Here is a 22,963-nt window from a genome sequence, read left to right as displayed (position 1 = left end):
ACAGAGGGAAGGCCGCAGACATAAACCGTTACAGACTCCATCTGCCAGAAACAGACCAAAAAGAGCTGTGGCTCTGCCATCGTCATGATGATCAAATGCTGCCTAGATGGCAAAGCCACAGAAAAACTACTATAAATACAATCATAAAATACAACTAGATGGACTCAGATCTGATGGGATGTCAAGCAATAGGTTACACATACCTTACATGCATAGCTATGTGTGTTTGTGTGTGATGTTTGCTGATACTATAAGACAATCCTAATCCACATTTTATGTTCACTGTGATTAGGACAACAGCCTGCTGCACTAAGCAGGGGTGTGAGTGTGCAGTGAAAACAACTACAAACTGGTTCACAAATCCCCCCAATAATGCCTCTATATCCATCCACACACAACCTGAGCGCACACTACTGCAGATACAGGCTAATACCCACTAATCATCCCATCTCCCTTGGTATGCAATGAAAAAATGAAATTATAGAAAGAGCTAAAGATTTGGAAGTTGGATTAAGACTTTTTTTTTTTTACCTTCCCCTGTGTGTAGATCAAATCTTGAACCTGAAAGAAAAAAAAAGAAAAAAAAGAAACATAATTACCGTTGGGTTCTGAGTGTACGTGACAACGCTGACAAAGCAATTTAAACAACAATCAACATTAGCCCTTCTCTGTAGGCAAACAGAACCCACAACATGCTCAGTTCCTGTCTGCAGCCTTTTACAATACTCCACTGTAATTGCTTATTGAGCCATGCCACTCAAGGCTTGTACTCCATGTTCCCACAACAGCAAATAATTGTCATATCACTCTGTCTCGACATTAGTAAGAGGATGGAAAACACATTGACTTATTCAGTGTTTGTATAAGACACGTTTGCGTGTGTGTGAGTGTGTGTGTGTGTACACACTTGTATGGCTAGGGAATGTAATACTGTACAAGTGTGTATATATATACACACACACACACACACAGATGTGTGAACACATGCATTATTGACTAATTATCGTCACTGACAAAGGAAAGTTAATTAAATCCTTCCCTGGCACTGCACACAGAGGCTACCTCATGACTACAAATGATGCACAATATCCCAGAAACAATTTTTCTTATTTTCTTGTTGTAAGTTGACTTATCACTGGCTTTTGTGCACAGCTATTATGCTCCGTGTGTTGGAGGTATTCAGGGACACTACAGAGTGTCAACAACCAGTTTTTTGAAAATGTTCACGGCCCAGTATGCGATTACTTCAGTTTGGCGTTACTTTCGGTTACTAATAGTTTTCATGCAACGTCACACCTTCATGGGAATACCCATGAAGGTATTCTCATGAGAATCCTGTATGAGTCTCGCAGACTGAGCAGAGACTGACCACCCAGGCTACAGGAGCCCTGGATACAAGTGGCTGTGAAAAACAAATTAACTTTACACACTAACGCACTTACATGCTTCTGCTATTTGCTCACGACTGGGTTTATGAAGCCACAGAAATAGATACAAAATATATTTAGCCCTATCATTCGTACCCCTCTGTACTGTTCCTGTATCTGACAAAAGTCATTTGTTTGTTGGTAACACATACCGCGATATGCACGTGGTCAGTGGGGAATCTTATTACAGCCCATTCATGTGTGACACGATCAAATTCAACGGCAATATGCCAAACTTCCTGCGCTTATGAAGGTAAACACGCATTTACAAATCCAGTTCCAAGTCAATCAAAGGTTTTCAATGATGCGTGTAATGGGGAAAAGAAGCACACAGTAATAATCTTGCATATTTTCAGCATGAGCTGGCAGGGCGGGCAGAGGTGTGATGCTGACGCTTCGCCTGGATGATCCTTTCCAGCTGCTGACATTCACAGGCCTTCACACTACCTGCCACATACAGCTAAAGTGTTCTTCACTTTGAGACACAGAGGAGCAATCATTTTATCAGTTGTTACACAGCAGTGCCTGACCACTCACATTCAGATTGGTCTGCCAGCTGGAGCAAAGGCTCATGGGAAAAAGAGACACTGTGAAAAACAAGTGCTTCATATGCTGTTTCTATAACAGGTAATATATTGGACATAAATAATATGTCTCTGAATAGAAATGACGCAAACGTATACAAGCCTGGATGAAACAGCAGTGCAGGTCTGATTCAAAGTGAAAACTTCTATCAGGAATGAGCGACCAGTGACTATCACTGCAGTAAGTGCCTTATGGAGTGATTGGCAGTCAAGAAAGAACTAAAACAAACGTTTGACATGTGAGTAACAGGGTATATATTTTCTGGTCTGAATGCCATTATGCTCTTTATTTCCATCTCTCTAAAATGTTATAATTAGTCACTGCATGATTCTAGCCCGAGCTGGATGAATTCAATCTCAACCTCACCGAAGCACTTTACCGAGAATTTCAAACCATTACTCAAGCTCAACAATTGACAGAGGCTGCCAAGCACATTCAAGGGAATGTCAGTTTCCATGGAGATCAAAGCCACCCCAGCTGAATCCCCCCACTCTATCGCCACAAAAAAGGGTGAAAACCCACTGACAGCCACATATTACAAATCTCTGTAATTCACGGTCTTGCAGTATGTTGGCCACTCTCTCTGTGCTGAACATTACTGTTGGTGTCCTTCATTCAAACATATTTGTGTTGACCCATGTTGGTGACTGCTCCTTGGCAGTTTCCCTTGGACTCTGAAAGAAATTTGAGGGGAATAAATGGTAAGAAGTATAGTTTTTAGTTGGAAACAAAGAAACTAATTCAAAGAATAAATGCTCCAAGCTTAAAGCAGATAAGAAACTTAACTTAAAAAAAAAACAAAAATTACTTTTGGTAGTTGCTACACATGATTCAAAGCACACGTGATGAATGTTTCGTTCATTACAGGTTTTCACTGGTTTTGTTCACTTTACATCTCACCAGTGCAGCACGCTTTGATGAACCCATTGTAGATTGCCCAGCATTATGCAACATGCAAGCAAAGTTAGCATTTAGCTGCCAGGACTAGGTGAAAAACAAAACTGAGCTAAAGACGAGTGGACTACACTAAATGAATTATAGTTTTGTTCTGCGTTTCCTGCTTGATATGCAAGTAAGAAACTGTATCACTGCTTCACTACTGGAGTTTAGGAATCTCCATCTCCCATAAATGTGTTGCACTTTGTCCTTGGCCAATAAAGAGTAAAACAATAAAATAAACCATATGCTCAAAAAGAACTAGTTATGCTTGTGCACACACTGACTTAGAAATAGTATTTTTACGATGTCCTTAGTTTCTGTAGCAGCACAAAACTTGTACGGTTGTTAAAGAAAACACTGGGGCTTTTGTGTGTTTTGCCTGACCTTAAACATTCCAGTACATTTTACCCCAGATGGTAGCGGCTTGAGGTTTCATGTGGGATCGCTTTTTAAACAATAATGAGGATTGTACCGCGACGGCCATGATTGAGCACAACATCACCATAAATGATACTGGCCACAGAAAAGAGTCCCCCTGGGACCACTACAACATGCCCCTCGGGAGTCAGCAGAGGTAACTGAGGTCGACTCAAGCATTGATTGGGCTATGTCAACAAAAACTGACCACCTTCTTCAGCCGCCTGTAGAAAACCATTTGTCTGCGGAAGCAGTCCCTTGCTCTTTGTTTTTTATCTAGCTGGTCTCACAATAAAATGTCATCACACCATAACTTTTTTCCAATCCCTGAAGCCAGGTTATGTTCTTTACACAGAGATCATCTCAAAGATGCGAATGAGCGTTACGAAGACACGAACTCGAAAAGCAGCTTTAAGGAGAATAAATTTTGAACCCGTCAAGCTGGCTTGATAGTACACATACAGAATGGCGAGGTGGCGTATAGGCACAGTCAGCATGCTTTAAATGGGCAGTGTGTAAGGGGCTGCATTGGTATTTAGCTCCTGGTAACCAAAACAATGATTTTCAATATGTCTAACTCACATGTGGTGAAGAGTGCACTAACTAAAGAAAGACAACTGCTCAGTGGTTGCTGAGGAAAAAAAGCCTTGAAGGCTTCAGTGTGTTCAGCCAGATGATCACCAGGTAGTCAGCAGCAATGCCAGAGTTGTACGCCCAAACAACTCCCACAGGAGTTAAGAAGCACTTTTTAATAATCTACATCTTTAAAAACACAGCCTTGGCAAACGTTCACACATGGTTTCATGACCCACGGTGTTCACACCTGATTCTATCCCCTCCTGAGTCTTAATCAAGTTGTTTGTCTCATAAAAGCTTCATTAGTTTGTTTCTTTGATTGTGTAGGTGCAAATGCCTTTGAGTGTGCGAGCTCGCTGCTGCGTATGTATTTAGCAACAAAATACACACTGTCCTTTAGAGTGCATCAGGAGAATCTAAAAACAAATAATAAAAACCCTTAATGACTTCATCACATTGATACATTATCATTATCAGCGGTTATTATTGGGGATATAGGTGATTACAATGCAGGCTGCAGTTGAGGGGGTGTTAAAAATGGTTTTCCTTTATGGAGAATGATTTGTTTGTTTTACGTTTCAGCACACCAGTCTCTCGGGCCCCAACCTACATTACAGCACAAAGACTATTAATCATGTACGATCAGACCTTTTAATATCACTCTTTTAAAATGTATAAATAAATAATTAAAAATAATAATAACAATAAATGAAGACATCTGTTCTGGGTGTATCTATTTTGGTGAAAAGACTGCTAAATGTACGACCTGTTCAGCCCTACTTTTATCAACTATCCTTCAGTTGGATCCATCCATTTTTTACCACTTAAGCAGAATTATGTCATGGTGGCAGCATGTCCAGAAGGGTATTCCAGTTGTTCCTCTTCCTAGCAACATTATCCCTGTGGGGTGTTCCCAGGGCAGATGAGGTACAGTAAATGGTCTTCCCACTAGTTGGAAATGTCTGTAAAATCCCCATAGTAAGGTCTACATGCGGCACTCTGAACAGAAACTACAACTCGCTCCTTTGATGCTCTAAGCTCCCATCACATATCTGAGCTCCTTGTTCTATCTCTAAGGCTTAAGTCAACCACACTACATAGGAAACACAGTTTGGCTGTTTGTATTCATAATTTCATTCTGTCTTTATCTACCCAAAACTCCACAGGCAACGGCTAGTACTGTAGATGGACTGTCTAGTAAATCAAGCGATTGGCTCTGCTCTCTCTTTAGCACAATGATACAGTGCCTTCATAACCGCATCATGCAAATTCACCATCAACGCTCAATCAATGGGGGCAATGACTTACTTCCAACCAGAGGGGATAACTCCACTGTTTTCCAACAGACAACCATTCCCTCAGACTTGCTGTCCCTCATCCCAGCCACTTTACACACCACATTAGGTGCAAATCACTCCTGGTCACAGTCTGATGAAGCTAACAGAACTATATCGTCTGCAAAAAGCAGAAAGGCATTTCTAAGGTCAACCAGTCCAGATTTTGGTCCTCCCCTGGCTGCCTCATGATGTCACAAACAGGATCGATTTCTGATTTTCATGGCAAAGGGAAGCAAAGGTCCACCCTAAGTGGAAAGATGTCTGAAATCCTACTTACTCTCGCTAAGGACTGGGTGGATACACTTAGCCTAGGGGGCATTTTGTCAACTATCATACAGAAATTGATTTTAATGTGACTTTTTTCACTTTAAATTTCCGACTGGTGGAACTAAAATAGTTCTTTAAATATTGTTTGTTTCCATACTTAAAATGCCACAAAATCAGAAAGAACCCTATAATATTATCTTTGATACCACACCGCTTGGCAATATATTTTTTTGGAAGCCTTCAAAGCAATTTTTATAATATATGAGACATGGTATGTTCAAATGTCTCATTTAGGAAATAATTAACCACCTCAAAACTTTAATCCCCTTACAAATCTCACATCTATGGCAAATACGATATAATCATATAATCCAGACATTCTTTACCACTGAGGATAGAAACGTCTCCCAAGGCCAATTAACCCGGTGTGTAAACTCATGGATGCAGACATCCAATAAGCCAAGATAATACAAACACATGCACACATTCACTCACTTGCACATACAACCACACAGTAAGCCAAAGCTAATCCACACACACAGCAGACCAGGATAATAAAGATATGACACAGAAACATTGCCAACATTGCTCAAATCGCAGTCGCGCACATTGTCTGTTTCCCTCACACACTCACACATACTGTACATATTACAAAGCAGACTGCTGTCCTTTAATCACATGTCATGTTTTAATTGGAAAGTGTGAAGGAAACAAGAGTGTTAGTGTGTTTCACTCTGGCACAAATACATTTGAGCATGAGACTGCTGAAGCCAAATTAGCCACATATGCTTTTATCATAAGGTCATTTTACAGTCAAAATGGAAGTGGAGGTTGCCAGATTATTTTTATATTCTGTCTCAGTCACATGTCAGAACCCAAAATAAGGTGCTCAGACTGTTTCTGGAGTGTTAAGTTATTTACTGTGATTCTTACAAAACAAACAAAATATACGAATATACTTGAGTGCAAAGTGCAACCCCAACCTATAACAAGTGTGTCTGGGTTGCGCGGAATTTCAACTTCAGTAATTCAGTAATTTAAACATTCAGTATGCGCATGCATGAACACATGCATATAAAACACACTGCCACACATGCATACACACACAAACAGCATGGGCAGAGGTCACTATGGAAAAAATGTAATGCTGGCCCTGATCTACAGGTGTTGAAACACAGCAGTTTGATGCATAACACCAGTCAGACCTGTCCACTATAACATTAAAATCACAGGTTGGTTTTAAAGATGCTGCTCGTCGGTGTACAGTATATAGCAGCCTTAACAGAGTGTGAATAAACACACATAGCGCATGAAGCTTTACAGACTCAGGTTTGCATGTCAACAGGGAGCAATGCTTTTAAGACCCTTGGCTATTCGGGTTTTTAAATTGGTTGCAGTGAGCTGTGAGAGCTCAGACCACAGGGCTGACCTCAAACTCTCCACCAGTGTATCAAAGAATTTGTCTCTGTCGGCTTAATCAATACCACGGCAGCAGCTAGAGACCCAGCTCCGATGTAGGGAGCTTGTTATAGAGTATCAGTGGGCCGATGATGATAATGGTAAAGGCCATCAGCTTGATGGCTCTCCTTAGAGGTTTGATTTTATGGAAAGTCCTTTTGTTGGTCATTAACCCATCTTATGATTTTTTTGAGGAAGTCAGAATCAACTTAACTGCTTCATCAAGTGTCATGGTCAACGATTAGTAGTAACGATTACACACAATTACACACACACACACGAGTATCTAAATCCAACCCACAACGAGCTCACCATCATCCATTAAGTGTTTCTGAATGGAGTCTTCCCTTCTCGTTCCTGTAGACCGATTCTTCTGGCGGCTAAGATGCCAGTACAAATGGACTGAGTTGGGATAAGACCAACAGCAGTGTCTGGGGAGTTAAACTTCTGTTGAACTGTGCCAGCGCAGAATGGCACCACGTTGTGGCCAGGCCTCTGAGGCGCTCAAGCCCTGGCAGAGAAAACAGGGGGCCCCTTGTTCAGCAAAAGTATGTTGACAGGAAACATAGTGCATTCATATGATAATGAGTCGGAGAATATATAACCGTCACACTCTTGTGCTTTCTCTCTCCTACATACAGTTAATGTCTTTACGAAGATAGGGAAGAAAACACAAACAAATCTACTGTACGGTGACACAAACACATAGTCACACAAACAAGCACACTCAATCACAAACCCTTCAGTGTCTGGTGCAGAACGGCCTGATCGCTGGTCTCATCACCAAGGAGACCAGCACTAAGCGGGCGCCTGGCAGAGACAGACTGGCATTTAGCATTTAGGACCCCACAGAGCTTTTAGGCAGAGCATACAGGGCTTTTTCAATGAAGAGAGAGACGTGGAGAGAGCGAGAGATTAGTCACATGGACACATGCAGAGAAACAGAAAAAAAGGGGGGAATGAAATACTGTTTGACAATCACACTGAAAAGGACAGTGATCAGAAGAGAATAATAGAGAGAAACTGTGGGGAGTAGAAAGCAGGTGAGTAACAGATATATTAAAAAAAAAAAAAGTACAAACGGGGAAAAAGAGGATTGAACGTCAAAATGGGCATGGGAATACATCCATGTGGCTTAAAGGCAGACAAACAGGAAGGAAAAGAGAATTTTCTGATTTTATTTTCTGTAACTTACTGACAAGTGCTTTACAGCACTGACTAAATAACTGCAGAGAGTGATGTGTCTAACTAACATGAAACACCATCTGAGTGTTAAGAGGCACATGTGTGATTTCAACTGACGTCACAAACGAGGGAAGCTATTAATACTCGTGCCCACCTGAGTTTCCACCAGGCTAGGGAGAAAACTGCAGTGCAAATGAACTGTAAAAATAAAGATTTGTTTCTGTTTTTCCAACGTCATTCACAACTCCCCAAGCTAAAGAAAGAAAAGTATTAAAGAGATGGCAAATCAAGCCACTGAGAGCCCTTTGCCCTCTGAACAAGAAGTGAAAAATCAAGGGATGGCATTAGGTTTAGGTACTGGTGAGAGGAAATGAGTGGAGGAGAGGAGAGCGAAAATTTAATTAGGCAGAAATTGAAGGTTTGAGGTCATCATATCAGACTTGTTTCTACTCACCAGTCGCTAAAATACAACAGTAAATATATTTAGCTGTGCACAGAACCTTATTTTTTACCTACAACCCAAACAAAAACACACACCCTTGATATTAAGACATTATTTGCTTTGCCCATGCCTCTAATGCTGCGCCACCATTGGCGAGATATCAATGTGTCTGTGCCAAACCACAGACCAACCAAAACACAGTGGTTGACGTTTTGTTTAGACACAGAAGCCAAAACTGGTTTGTTTTAAATGTTCTCTGATAATGCATTGCATCCATTCTGTATGCAATATTGTCAATGTGCAAAACATTATCTGCTCATACCAACTTAAGCATGGCTAAGCTTTTTTATGGACGTTTATTCGCTTACAAACTACCAATCAAAAACCAGCAAACGATTAGTATACAACATAATGTTGAGAAGATAAGTTTGCAGCCTAAAGATCACTCACCCTCACTCTCCTGCCCTCTGTACCCATGCTGATTTCTGCATCTCATTCCTCAAGCGAACATCTAGCTCCAGGTCACCTGTTAAATCAGGAGTAAAATCTGCCTGTGCAGCTCATTAGCTCTCTCAGTTTCACCTCTTCATGTACAGTTAACTGGTCTGCAGTTATTCTCCCACAATTTAACTCTGAAGCCCACATCCTATCAGCGTGTGTGATGCTTTGATAAGTCTCTGTGAAACACTGTATCATATACACCTCATCTCATTAATTTTCCATGCTAATTTAAACAAGGATTAATTCAAATTTGAGCTTTTTTTTCTTGCACAGCAAGAAGAGAGAAAAAAATCCATTGTGGAGCGGCTGCTTTAGCTCTGCCTTCCAACTTGCATTCATGAGCTTTTATCTAAACAGTGTTTTAATTTAACAATGGTGAATAGCGTCTCATGTGGCTGTGCAGGCACACTGATGCCAACCTCAATAGGCCCTCTTATTCGACACATCCTCATTTTAACAAAGAGCAATTTTTTCCATTGTGTCCCTCTCATCGCCCAATGGTATAGTAATAAAGACAAGCTACTGTATATCTCTCTCTCTTTCTATCTTTCTCTCTCCACTCCCACTCAGAAAGCGGTAGCTCTATTCTGCTAAATTACAATGCACAAAAGAGAAAGAGCTACACTTCAACTTTGACCCCAGATTCCAACGGGGAAATCATCCTCTAAACCAGAAGAAAATTGTTCTGGATTGGGACAATGCCCTGTGTTATAAAAGCACCCTCCAGCAGAGTACAATAAAGTCATTGATCATCTCGTGTCATCGTTAAAATCCTGCGTTTCATCTCACAACTTTAATAAAAGGGAAAATGTCAGCCGTTTACAGTACAGAGAAGATGGATCACTTGATATTCTGCCCCTGATTATGAGGTATATTTATGAAGAGTTAGACTGCAACTCTCAGTCTGACAGCCCTCCACTCTGTCAGCAAGCAGCAGCTTCTATCCATATCAATATTTTACGGTGCAACCTTCAATCATCTCAGCAACCCTTCTGCCATCTTTACTGAAATCACATTTCTATGGTGTATTGATGGAGAACTGTAACTGAACATCATTGTTGCTTTGCCATAATTACAGTTGTCATCATGCACACAGAGAAAAAGACTTAATGGCCTCTGGGTAATTACCTCAATTGACTAGATGGTGGCTAATTGGATTGTTGACATTGTGTAGATGTGTACATCTCAGCTTGTGTGAGTACATGTGAATGTATGTACTATCGGAGAAACTGACAATATCCCCTGGAGACTCTATTTATATGAACAGCAGGGGAAAAAAAACACCAACTGCCTCACACACCATTTTGATTTCTCTAAGTTTTCACAGCACATCATAAGCACTTCATTTTACTTCAAGTATAATTTGAATTAGAATCCTCACAACTTTCATTTTGGTATTGATGGAGAAAACATCAATTTAAAGATCTATATTTTTTATTCTAACCATTTCAAACAAGCTTAAACTTCAATTCTTTACTTAATATTCTTCAAATAAAACAGTTAATTTCAAACTGCCTAATCTAGGTTTAAAGTTCTAATAAGAAATGTAGATTGTGCCATTCAATCATATTGTTGGTTGTGCAATTATACATTAATTTGTCCAGCTTTTCCAATGATGCTCAGTCCAAAACTCTGTACTATCAGCTTCTGCTTGGACAAACCTGACTTACATGGAATATAAAGAAAATATTTAAAAACGTATTTATTGTATAATAATTTGTAAGGTCTCTTTCATCAACATTCATTTACTTCAGCGTCATGGCAACCAATCACCAAAACCTCCTATTCATATCAATATTGCTTCAAGAATATTAAATGAAATCAGAAAATTTGATAATGCTGCAAACTCTCCTCCATTCACTGATTTCCAGGTTGAGTCAAATTTGAACTCAAACAGCTTCTGCTAGCATATAAATAGCAAATAAACTCACACAATCTCTATTTGATCTCACCACCCCTTATGCACCCTGTCACGCCTTACACGCGGCTGGCAGGCAGATTGTCACTGACAATCAGGTGGAAATTAGCAAGCTGCAGAGCATTTCCCGACAAGCTACATATCTGAAGAACCAGAACCACAATGCCCTTGGGAGAAAAAAACTCTGGAAATGTTCAAATTACTGTTAATCTTTGGAAAGACACACCTTCTTTTTTTACTGTAAATTAAACAGAATTAACATAGAAACCAGCTTTACAGTATTCAGTCTACAGATGCCTTTTCATTGCTGCATTGCTACACTCACTTTTCATGTTTACCATCAAGAGTAAGTATTTTGTCCCTGCTTGCTCAGACATAAGTTATGTTAAAAAAATAGGACACCCTATGAAAGCCTGTGTGGTAATATCAATTTTAACAATACTGAGAGTAATATAACTAAACAATTAAAACTGGTAAAAATACTTTCTGTGAAGGCCTACTCTGGAAGATATAACTGGGTTCCCTAGCCACTTTATTCAGACTGAAGAAGCTGCTTAGATAAGTAGCAAAATGTTTCTAACCGAGAAAAAGAGGTACAGTGCACATGATTCAATCTTCGGATAACCAAACCTGGATGACTGAGAATCTTCACTGACATATTGCTGCAACCTTTGGGGAAGAGGACCTGAAATTGATGTGGGAATATGAAAAGCAAGGAAAGGCACAGATTACAGAAACCATCTATGCTTCAACCTCAGATGCAGACAGCAGAGCCTCGAACCAACAAGCCTGCGTCTGCGATCCACCATCAAAAGACGTAGAGCAGACATGATGCTCATGAAAGCTCAGGAACATCTGCTCAGTGAAAGGATAAGACAGATTCACTTCACCATCGACACTTAAAAACAGAAATTGGATAGTCTACCATCCTACCTTACTTGGTTTTGGACAGAGTCACACAATTTGTCCATAGTGCACAACAGGCCCAACACCACAAAGCCAAAGAGAGACAAATCAAGAAGTCTGACATTCTTCTCTTTCGCAAACAGACCGCAGAGGGGGGCACCAGGAGTAAGAAAGGTGATGGCGCAACAACAGAAAACACAATGGACAAGTGGGTAAAGAACCTCTCAGACAGGGAACTCACCCAGCCAGAGAGGGAGGTCTTGGTCAGAGGCCTAAACTTTGCAGTTCTAGTCTTCTTGGGGCTAAACAATATAACTTCCCTTATTGCTTTTTGTGACTGACTAGTCTGTGACTTGTTTACTTGCCTCTTCAAATGAGCAGTGGCTGCTGATTTTTACCAGCTTGCCTGCTAAGAGGTGATTTGTGAATATGGAACAATGTGTAAATTATGGAGCCAAGGTCCAAATCATTTGCTAATAAGGGCTTTGCTGCAGATTATGTCTGTCATTTGGAATGTGAGCCTGGCTTATAGATTTTAGATAGCTTTAGCTTTATGTGATCAGTTCAGTAGCACGAGTAAGACCCTGCACACATGTATACCCACATGGGCACAGACATAGGCAAGCCATGCTTTGAACAGTTTACACAAGGTGGGTACTGTTTATGTGTGTATGTCACATACGTATTATTTTTTTCCCCTGGTTTACACAGTTTCTTTCTCCTTTATATGTCAGGAAACCTTTTCTTAATTACAACCCACTTGAGCAGATGAAGATGATCACTGTGCTACTTTAAAACTACTAAATCTGTGTCTCTGGAGAACAGTCAAGCTCTCTTTATAGTGGAGTTAAGGTTAAGTGAAGACAGGTTTATTTACCCAGCCTCCCACAATAAGTGTCTCAAAGGACTTTGCAAACACAGTCAAGTGAAACTACTACATCTGCACCTGATGTTATACACCTGTGATTTTAGCAAATGTAAGTGGAAATAAATGGGAGAAATTTAGTCCTCACCAGAAATTGCATTTTTTTAAATTTCACAGAATTCGAAGATGTGATCTTGTCAACTGTACTTCTTTTTCTTAGTTAGAAACATTTTGCCACTTATCCAAGCAGTTTCTTTAGTCTGAATAAAGTGCCTGAGGCCTCCTCCTCTGTTGAGAGAAGGATTCTCCATGTGAACATAAATGGCTTCACGTACTCCTCTCTCATACCATCTGTCTTCTGTCCCAGGTGACATCTACATATCTGAACCAGTGGGTTGGTGCTATCCCTAGGAAGGAGTTGAGAGGTTTCTTCTCCACTTCCTCCATGTATAAGTTGGAAACAATAGGTGAAACTGGAGAACCCATGGAACAGCAATGTTTGTGTCTGTAGAAGTCAGCTCTGTAGGTGATCTAGGTTGAGGATGCTTCTGCTGTGTGGTCCTCTTTTAGTCTTTTCCTAACGGCTGTCAAAGCATCAGTGGTTAGGATGCTGGTTAAGAGGGATGTGACGTCAAAGGATACCATGGTTTCATCAGTATCCAGTTTCAGCTCTTTGACCATGGCTGCAAAATCCTCTGATTTTTGTATGTGGTGATCAGTATATCCAACTAACGGTGATGGGATAACATACACTTTTCCTATTAGTACTCCGTTATATTTTGACCTATTTAAGCAGAGTGTTTGTAAACTAGCCTGCACATTAATGGGTTAAAGCTTAATAAAATATAATACAGTACATCACAGTGTTTAGTTATGCTCACTCTCACATTTACATATAGAATTGTCCAGTGCAGTGGTTTGCCAGATGAACTCATAATTGCACTGCAGAGAAACTGGATAGAACCACAGAAGACTGGTTAGTTGTGGACTGTAGTTGTGGTAGTTGTGTGTAGAATGTGTACGGCTGTGTTTATTCACACAGAGTGCATCTGTGTTAATGTGGCCTTGACGAGAGAAAAATATGAAAAACAAAAAAGGTGACAACTAAGTGCTTTAAAGTGGTCCTAGGTGAGTGAAGGACAACTGTATTAAACACCCACAAGTCTATCCAGTCTTTGTCACTTAGTATATATAGTCATTAGCACACTGACACCAGACGGGATGAGCCGGGTTTAGCTTAAAGTGAGTAACTTTAATCACAGAACAGCTCACAATATACATCTGGATGTCTCAACAAAGTCAGTGCCGATGTACTAAGGATGTCCTGTTTCTTGAACAGAGTTTTCGCGTGTTTTGTTCTTTCAATAGCAGAGCTCTACTTAAAAGGATTTCTGGTAGGATAGTGAACAAATAGGACAAACTCACACACAGTGTGTCAGTGGGGTATGTGACAATACTATTGGGCATTATCGGTTAAGTCTGTCCAATATCCCCATGGTATTAATGTGTGTGGGAGGGTGAGGTGAAGTATCTGTCTGTGTATAAATATATATATATATATGTGTGTGCGTTTGTGGGTGTGATTGAATAGGTATGTTCATATGTGTTTGCGTGTGTGTGATGCGAGTCTCATGTGATAGAGTCTCATGTTCTGGCAAAACCATCCGAGAGCAAGTAGATTTGCATATTGAGCACATTAAAAATATGACGCAGTGTGCAGCACACTGGACAGCATTTCCCTGCACCCACCACCAATCTCCGGGCTGTCAGGAAGGACAACCAGACACGGCAGTAGAGGCATGGATTAAGAGTTGAAGGGGCACAGAAGCATATGGTTCCCCCTGATAGCCATCCCCCTTTCATTGTTGTTAGACTAACACAGCCTACGTGGTCTCCACAAGAAGCAAGAAAAAAATAAAAAACAAAAACATGAAATTTAATTTCAGTTGGACTTAGACTCCAAATGGGATTTTGAAAATCTGATTACTTTATACTACTGACATTCTAGTCTTATTTTCCACTTTTCAAATAGGCATATACATAAAAAAATACCAATACCATCAAATGCAATGGAGAGCTTCAGTGTCAAGCAACCCAAAAGGAAATTAGGCAAAGATAAACACTGTAATATGAAAATATGAGTAATTCTGTGTGAAGCCCAGGTATGAGTGCGTGCATTAGCATGCTAATAGACTGTGCAGCTGCATATCACTAATAGACACTAATAGACAGCAAACGGTGTCTTCGAATATGTTTGTAAAGGCACGTGCTTTTATGTCCACACACGAACGACAGTGTGTAAATGTGTGTTCCCCAGTTTGTGAAAGTCCCACCTGTGCCCTGTCCTGTTCTATTTGATACAATGGTAACAATGTAAAGGTGAAGTGTTGGAACAATGAGCAGATGGGATCTTTTGTCTTCCTCTCTCTCCTTCTTTCTCACTTTCTCTTCCTTCCTTTGTGTATGTCTTTACTTGCCTCTCTTTGTGGCTGTTCACATGGATCAGATCTGACATGCTCATTCGTTGCCTGCAAGCGCAGAGCAACCGGGGGAACACTTTTGTGGCTCATCCTCTTTCCTGGAAAGTCACTTGTGAGTCGACAGAGTGTGTGGGAGGCTGAAGAAATTGAGAAAGTTGTGTGATAGAGAGGTACAAAGAGAAATAGAGTGTATGACATTTAAAGGCTAATGTGAAGGGAAGCAAAGATCAGACAATAAAAAAGGTTATAAGGGTATAAATGGATATACAATAGGTTCCAACAAAGGGAGCAATTAAAGTGAACTTGCATCTATGTTGGAAAAATGGTAACCGAGCAAGACAAAACAAAAGAATAACACTAGTGAGAGACGGAGGCTCTGGGGCACTGTGTTGATTCCAAAGTTAATGTGGTTTTGAGATCAGAGACATCTAACTACAGAAAAAGAGTAAAAGTAAAAATAAAACAGCTGTGTTTTACCCCAACAGCTAGTTTATGAATTACCTATGGCTGTGAAAAGCCCTGGGCATATTTAATGCAGGAGAATCTGTCCCCTTTTTCCACTTTGTTCATCACTATTCTTTATCATTTTGCAGAAATCTGCATTTTCACTCCATTAGCAGTGTAAAGTGAGTGTCAGGACAACAGGCAGAGGCATTTCAAGTTCAGTTCATCTGCTCACCCTGACCACATAATGCAGTAGGATTAATTCGTCTTAACAGATAACGTGGCAAAGGATTTCACTATTCTAGCATGTTGCTGGCAGAGGGATGATTAAGGAAATTTCCAAAAAGACAAAGGACAGACTTTATAGACAGAAGAAAGAAGCATGCAAAGGCTGAATTTGTCAGCATCTTTTTTGAAATCACGTCACGTCTGAAACCTCTGACACTCAAAAGCTTTTAAAAACTCAAAAGACAGATGTAATTTCTGTGGGTACTTTTAACCAAGCACCTAGGTGGCCATTACAGAAGAGCAGAGACAGCCCATCATGTGCAACAATGAGCAATTTACAAAATTACATTCCTCTAGAATATGAACTTATACACAGTATATTTTTAAAGCCTGCACAATTATCCGGTCAGGACAAGTCAGTGATTACAGGATCTGCATTATCTTTTGGTATGATACCAGCAAACTCCGCCCTAGGGCTCATTAATTACTGTAAGGTCATTTAGTTGGTTTGTAGATCAATGAACAATCAATTTCAAATTAGTGATGCAAGGCCACAGTACACCAGGGAGTGCCACCGAAGTACCTATATATATCCCTTGCTTGTGGACACGTGTCGGAAAAATGACCTAAAACCACCTACAGCTGAATCTGCATTCTCCCTCCAATTCTGCTGTAAATCCATTTCTCATTGCAATATTTCATGAAGCTGTGGGCCATAACACACTGGGGATATACTTCCTAAAATCCATGAGGGAGCAAGGTGGTTGTTTTTTTTAGTTTAATGTGTTTAAATGAGAAGAATTAAACACTTTCTGCCTTCAGTAATAATGTGACATGGAGATTGGGGTGTCATTAAACACAAATGATTAAACAAAAATAAAGGTTCTGCTCTGCTCGTTCTAGATCTGTCTTGGATATCCTGACTTCTCGTTACTTTTCATATCTGTTCCTGACCTGTTCTTTTTAGTGCCCACTTTTAAATTACAATTTTAACCAGTTTGTTATTTTGTCTGTGCTCTACTTTGATAATTCTTTTAGTTATCCTAGTCGGGGTTCAAGTTAATCCTTAGTTATTTCCCCAGATTTGTGTTTTTGCATGCATTCTGTACTATTACTTTCGAAGCCCAAGTCAGCTTTTTTCCTCGCTCCTGGACTGATTCTCAGTTCTTTCTCTTGATATCCAGTGGTCTTTAATAAAGCTATTTATTTCTCACAACTCCTTTCTCATGTTTGAAGGCTTGTCCAGGCTATTCCCTAGTTTCACGTGCGGATTCTGACTCTAAACTGACAATATTCCCTGTCTGGTTTTGGTATTTCTGTCTATCTTATCTTCTGTCTCACTGCACTAGTTTCATGCTAGAATTTCTATAGATGTGTTTCTGATTCAGATTCAACTTTGCTGAATTCCCAAGTGCCAGTTAGTCACTTACCTTACCACTTGTTTTGACACCCCTGTCTCCGATCTCCTTCTGGATTGAGTTGTGTTATTTTTGTTCTTTCCCTGGTGTCTCTGATTAACATTCTTATTTCACCACGTTCCCTCTCACTGCGTTTACTCTGGGGTCATTCCATTCTCATACACAAATCCTGACAGACATACGCAGACAGGCAACCATTCACACCTACGGGCAATTTAAAGTCACCAGTTAACCTAACTTGCATGTTTAGACTGCAGATGAAACCCACACCAGTACAAGGAGAACATGCAAACCCCACAATGAAAGGCCACAGACAGCTGGGGATGCAAACCCGCAACTCTTTTAGCTGTGAGGCAGAATCGCTAACCACTCCACTGCCACGCCCGAGGTGGAATAACCCCACATTCAAATGTGGTGCCCCTGCATTTCATATCAAGCACTCACTTCAATCACTTAATCACATAACCCTCTGTCTCGGTCATCAAAGTCAAACAGCTTTCATCCATTTTGGACTTTACTATATAAATTACTATCAGACATGTCTGCAAAAAGATACACGATAACAGCAAAGAACATGCCTTTCACATTCTGGAAAGCAAGAAGACAACAATGTAAGTTTTCATAAGTGATTCAAAGATATAAACCTAAGAAAACATGTACCTAAAAAAAATAATAAGTCATAGTGTCCTCTATACTATGGTCAATATACCCGTGCAGAGTACAGTTTAACCTGTTTTACTTCCAAAATGTTTCACTGACCAAGTCAAAAGGCTATTCACACGTTCACTCTTTACAGGAAAAATAATGGGCAGACAGACTGAGGTGAGTTTGCTTTCACCGTAACAATGAGCTCACTAGACAGATTGAATTATCCCAGTATTTGAAAACCTGGAGAACTGTGATTGGTGGATCAAACTGATGAGGTCATCACGTTCTTGGGGAAATCTTGATCCTTTGGGAGCAGCTGTGATTTATATGCCAGGGGAATAAGAGAGGCCAAATAAATGATTACACACACACACACCTTTTGCCATTGATCTGAGCTCATAAAGGCTTACAATGATAAACACAGCAACTATTCTTGGATTCTTGGTAATACCAGAGATCAACTTAACAACCCTCTGGCAGACAATGATTGAGAGCTGCAATAAATCTCACACACGGCAAATAAATGCTGTAGAACAGCTTTAGTAAAATATGAGTCAATTAATATAGATTGGTGCAAATATAAGTTGGGCGGGTGCCCTAAAAAAGAAAGAAAAGCAGCTCCTCAGGTTTGCGAGAAATAAAGAAAACAAATTCAAGGAAAAAGTGTAGAATATTTTATGCTTATATCTGGGGTTGATATTTAAATTACATATAGTCAGATTAATGTGTAAGAACAGGTTTAGATTGATTTGTTGTGATACTGACTTTACTGTTGAAGGTCCTAAGGTATTCTGCAAAGAAACAATTATCACTCCATTAGAGAATCTGTGTTCCTGCTGACTCACACACAAGACTTTTACATCTCTTTTACAGCTTAGATGTTGGAAAAAAAAAATCACTAACAGCAAACAACAACAAAAAAAAGCTGTAAAACAAATTACTTTATAATGTAAAAGTTTAGAATTTGACATGTGGACAAACAGAACACTAAAACATAATTTATTAATAGATACAAAAAGATTGTCTACCATGTGACACTTTCCACAGCTCTATTTATAAGTTCACCTTAATGTTTTATCTGCATGTGTAACATCTCCTGAGTGACTGATGTGATGTGCAAGTCCTGTCTGTGAAAGTCCTGTCAAACCTCAAGAGCCAGCAAAGCAGAACTGCTCAATTGAAGGAGAGGATCTTCAGGAAGACATGAGACATCTGCTTTAAATATGCATAAGCCAAAGGGCTCTTCTCACACACACACACACACACACACGCACGAGAAACAGTACAGACCAAATGTTGATTCATGGAGAAGTCATCTTGCTGCTAAGTGAAATGGTACAAACTTACTTAGATAAAAACAAGTCAAGCCTATCCATTAGCAACACATTTTCATTGTTATTTTAATTAAAGGTCTATATAAATACCTTAAAACAATGATACATAAGGCCGAAAGTCATGGATCTGTCGCCCAAATTTTTGCAATGTGTCTTGCAGCTCTATACTTTACATTGTTCGCAGTTTCCATATATGCAGTCTTCCGAAAGCTTGTGTATTTTTTTTCTCAGAACACAGAGTCATGGCCAAAAACATCGGCACCCCTGCAATCCTGACAGAAAATGCAACCCTCCTCTAAGAAAATTGTTCCAATTGCAAACGGTTTGGTATTCACATGGTTATTGTTTTGGTTTGCATTGGAACACGAAAAAAATAAATTAAAAAAAAGAAGAAAAATCAAATATGATACACTTGAAAATTTCACACAGAACTAAAAAAAAAAAAAAAAAAAAAGGACTGGACAATTGATTTGCACCCTTACCTTAATATTTGGTAGCACTCTTTTAGAAAAATAACTGAAATCAATCGCCTCCTGTAACCATGAATGAGTTTCTTATACCTCTCTATTGGAATTTTGGACAACTCGTCTTTTGCCAACTGCTCCAGGTCATTCAGATTTGAACGATTCCTTCTCCCAACTGCAGCTTTGAGATCTCTCCACAGGTGTTCTATGGGATTCTCTGGATCTGGACTCATTGCTGGTCATTTCAGAACTCTCCAGCACTTTGTTTGGAACCATTTTTGAATGCTTCTTGAAGTGTGTTTCAGGTCATTCTCCTGCTTGAAGACCCATGACCTCTGGTGGAGACGTAGCTTTCTGACACCGGCCACTACGTTGCGCCTCAAAGTATTTGGTATCATCAGATTTAATGATACTGTTCACACAGTCAAGGCATCCAGTGCCAGAAGTAGCAAAACAACCCCCAAAACATCTTTGAACCTCCACCATGTTTGACTGTAGGGACTGTACTCTTTTCTTCGAAGGCCTCATTTCTTTTTCTGTAAACAGTTCCGTGATGTCCTTTACCAAAAAGCTCTACCTTTGTCTCATCTGTCCACAGTACTTGCTTGCTTTTTATGCCTGTGTCAGCAGTGGTGTCCTCCTGGGTCTCCTACTCATTCAGATGGCGACGGATAGTAGGAGCTGACACTGATGTACCCTGTGTCTGCAGATCAGCTTGAATTTGTTTGGAAGTTAAATCGGGTTCTTTATCCACCATTCAAACAATCCTTTGTTGTAATTTTTCATACATTTTTCTCTTCCGTCCACGTCCAGGGAGGTTAACTGCAGTGTCATGGGCTGTAAACCTCTTGATGATATGGCGCACAGTGGACACAGGAACATTATGATCTCTGGAGATGGACTTGTGGCCTAAAGATTGTCCATGTTTTTCCATCTTTTCTCTCAAATCCACAGACACCTTTACACTTTTCTCCATGCTCAGTGTGACAAACAACAGAAATATTGAGTCAACTTTTCTCCATTTTAACTGGTTGCAAGTGTGATTACTATATTGCCCACAGCTGTTAGTTGCCACAGGTGTGTCTGGATACAAATTACAGGAGCATCACATGCATGAAAAGCAATTATTTCTTTTTGACAAGGTGCCAATAATTTTGTCATGTCAATTTTTGAGTACTGTTAGGAATTTGTATTAAGTTTGACTTTTCTTCTCTGTTTTTTGTCTTGTTCTAATGCGTATAACAACAACAACAAGCACATTAATACCAAAACATTTGCAATTGGAGCAATTTTCTCAGAGAAGGGTTGCATTTTCCGACAGAATTGCACAGAATTGCAAGGGTTCCAATATTTTTGGCTGTGACTTTATGTGCTGGTGGCTGTAGTCTTTGCTGTGTGTTCACGTTCCCCATTTTGACCAAAAATTGCGTGAGGCAATGCAACATTCAGCCATTGACACCAACAGTTCTTTGATGTCAACAGTGTTTCTCTGTACTGACTCTCTCCAGATGAACTTCTGTTTTGATAAGTGACACCAAGCTTCACAAACACGATTTTTACAGATCTAACCCAAATGCACTGAAAAACACAACGGATCACGTTTCTGCATTAACATCAGGCTGCTCCCTACATGCTCGTAATTCACTCACGATTCCCTTATTTGACACTCTGATTAAAGGTACAACCAACCATAAAACCTCAAAGCTCTAAACCTCTAAACCCCCAAACCTCTGTGAACTGACCACATCAGATGTTTGCCCCAGATGCTTGGCCAAGTGCCGTGGCGCGGAGCACCCTGTGGACTCTCTGGGACCTAGTTTAATGTGTGCTTAAGACACCATGGGATGGTGCGGATGCTGCGCTCTCTCTCAAATATCTGCCCATCTTTTATTCATTCCCACTCCCAGGATGGAGGAGGACCCCGTCGTCTGAAGTTCTCTACGCCTCTGTCGCTCAAACATACACGTGCACACACATGCACACACATGCACATTGCAAACATCCCAGAGGTCTTTTAATTTTTGAGAGGCTATTTTTAGTGAGAAAAATAATTGAGGTGGAAAGTTCCATCTGTCTCAACACTCTTGTTCCAGCTGCTCCTTTTTAGCAGCAGGCGGAAAGAGGAAGGAAAAAAAATGCTACTTAACAGATAAAACTGACACAAAGTTTTTTTTTTCAATAATATGCATTAGCAGGGAAAAAAGGCATATTTCTAGATTCTAGGTGCATAAAAAAGCTGTACTGCTCTCCACCTTTTTAACATTTTTCTCTTTTCAAAGCTGTTGTCATTCTGCTCTGGCTCATTCTCATTATCTCTAACTACCTGGCAAAAGGTTCTAACTGAACAAAAAAACAAAACAAAATCTGCTTTGAAGAGGCCATACAAAGACCCCAGTCAACACAGTTTTGGTGATTTGCAGATGTTTTTATTGTGCTTTCAGACCTTTAAAATATACCAGTAGCTGTGGAAAGTACATGTTGAAAGAAAAGTTATACATACTTTTGCTAAAAGCCAAAAAACCCTGTTCTTACTGCGAGCCCAGTGCAACTATGTGACAGAATCCCATTTAATTGGGGAATTGAAATGTAATCAGCAAATAATGCAAAGGAAAAAGGATAAACAAGGCTTGCTATATATTTTCATACAGCACAGTATTATTGGGTAACAAGCTCAAAGAGTGGGGAGAAGGGAACTGGTCTAAGTTCTGCTTTGATGCAGAAATAAATGCCCCGAACACCAGTGTTTTTAAGAAAATCTTGTTGTCTTTCTTCTTTAATGCTTAACAAATGTGTATATACAAACAGTGGGAAGGAAGTGAACATTTTACTGCAAATTAGAAATGTTCTATAAGATGTATTACGCTAACACTGAAAATAAACAACAGCAACTGAAGTTCAAAACAGCCACCATGTTTTTTAAATATGAAACATACTTGGAGAGTATGCTACCATCTGTGTTCAGCTGGGTAGAGGTCTATTTCCCCTCTGCCTACTGCTACTGTACACTACTTATATGGTGCCTAAAATTTCAAACAAGACAAATGAAATATGTGCAACGTGCAATGGTGGCAAAAACAGCCTTAATACAACACATGCTGCTTGTGCCAAAAAAGCATCAATATGA

General features: G+C 39.9%; 1 protein-coding gene across 3 annotated transcripts in view; it reads right to left on the bottom strand.

The window, feature by feature from the left end:
• igsf11 (immunoglobulin superfamily member 11) overlaps positions 1-22,963 on the bottom strand; it is a 94,575-nt gene that overhangs the window by 65,673 nt on the left and 5,939 nt on the right. The window contains exons 1-2 of one of the 3 annotated variants that reach the window (XM_067508781.1): positions 7,319-7,420; positions 532-561 (exon numbers count right to left, since the gene is read on the bottom strand). The exons of 1 other annotated variant lie outside the window; for it this stretch is intronic. In XM_067508781.1, the coding sequence (XP_067364882.1) occupies positions 532-561; positions 7,319-7,328 (40 nt within the window). In that variant the 5' untranslated portion in view covers positions 7,329-7,420. Of the gene's footprint in view, positions 1-531; positions 562-7,318; positions 7,421-22,963 lie in introns of those variants that run through there. One more of the 3 variants, XM_067508778.1, reaches the window with a different exon arrangement.

The sequence above is a fragment of the Channa argus genome, chromosome 6 (assembly GCF_033026475.1).
Source record: "Channa argus isolate prfri chromosome 6, Channa argus male v1.0, whole genome shotgun sequence".
In the NCBI taxonomy this organism is placed as follows: domain Eukaryota; kingdom Metazoa; phylum Chordata; class Actinopteri; order Anabantiformes; family Channidae; genus Channa; species Channa argus.
The sequence above is the reverse complement of the archived record's forward strand: the minus strand, read 5'-3'. Positions and strand labels throughout refer to the sequence as shown.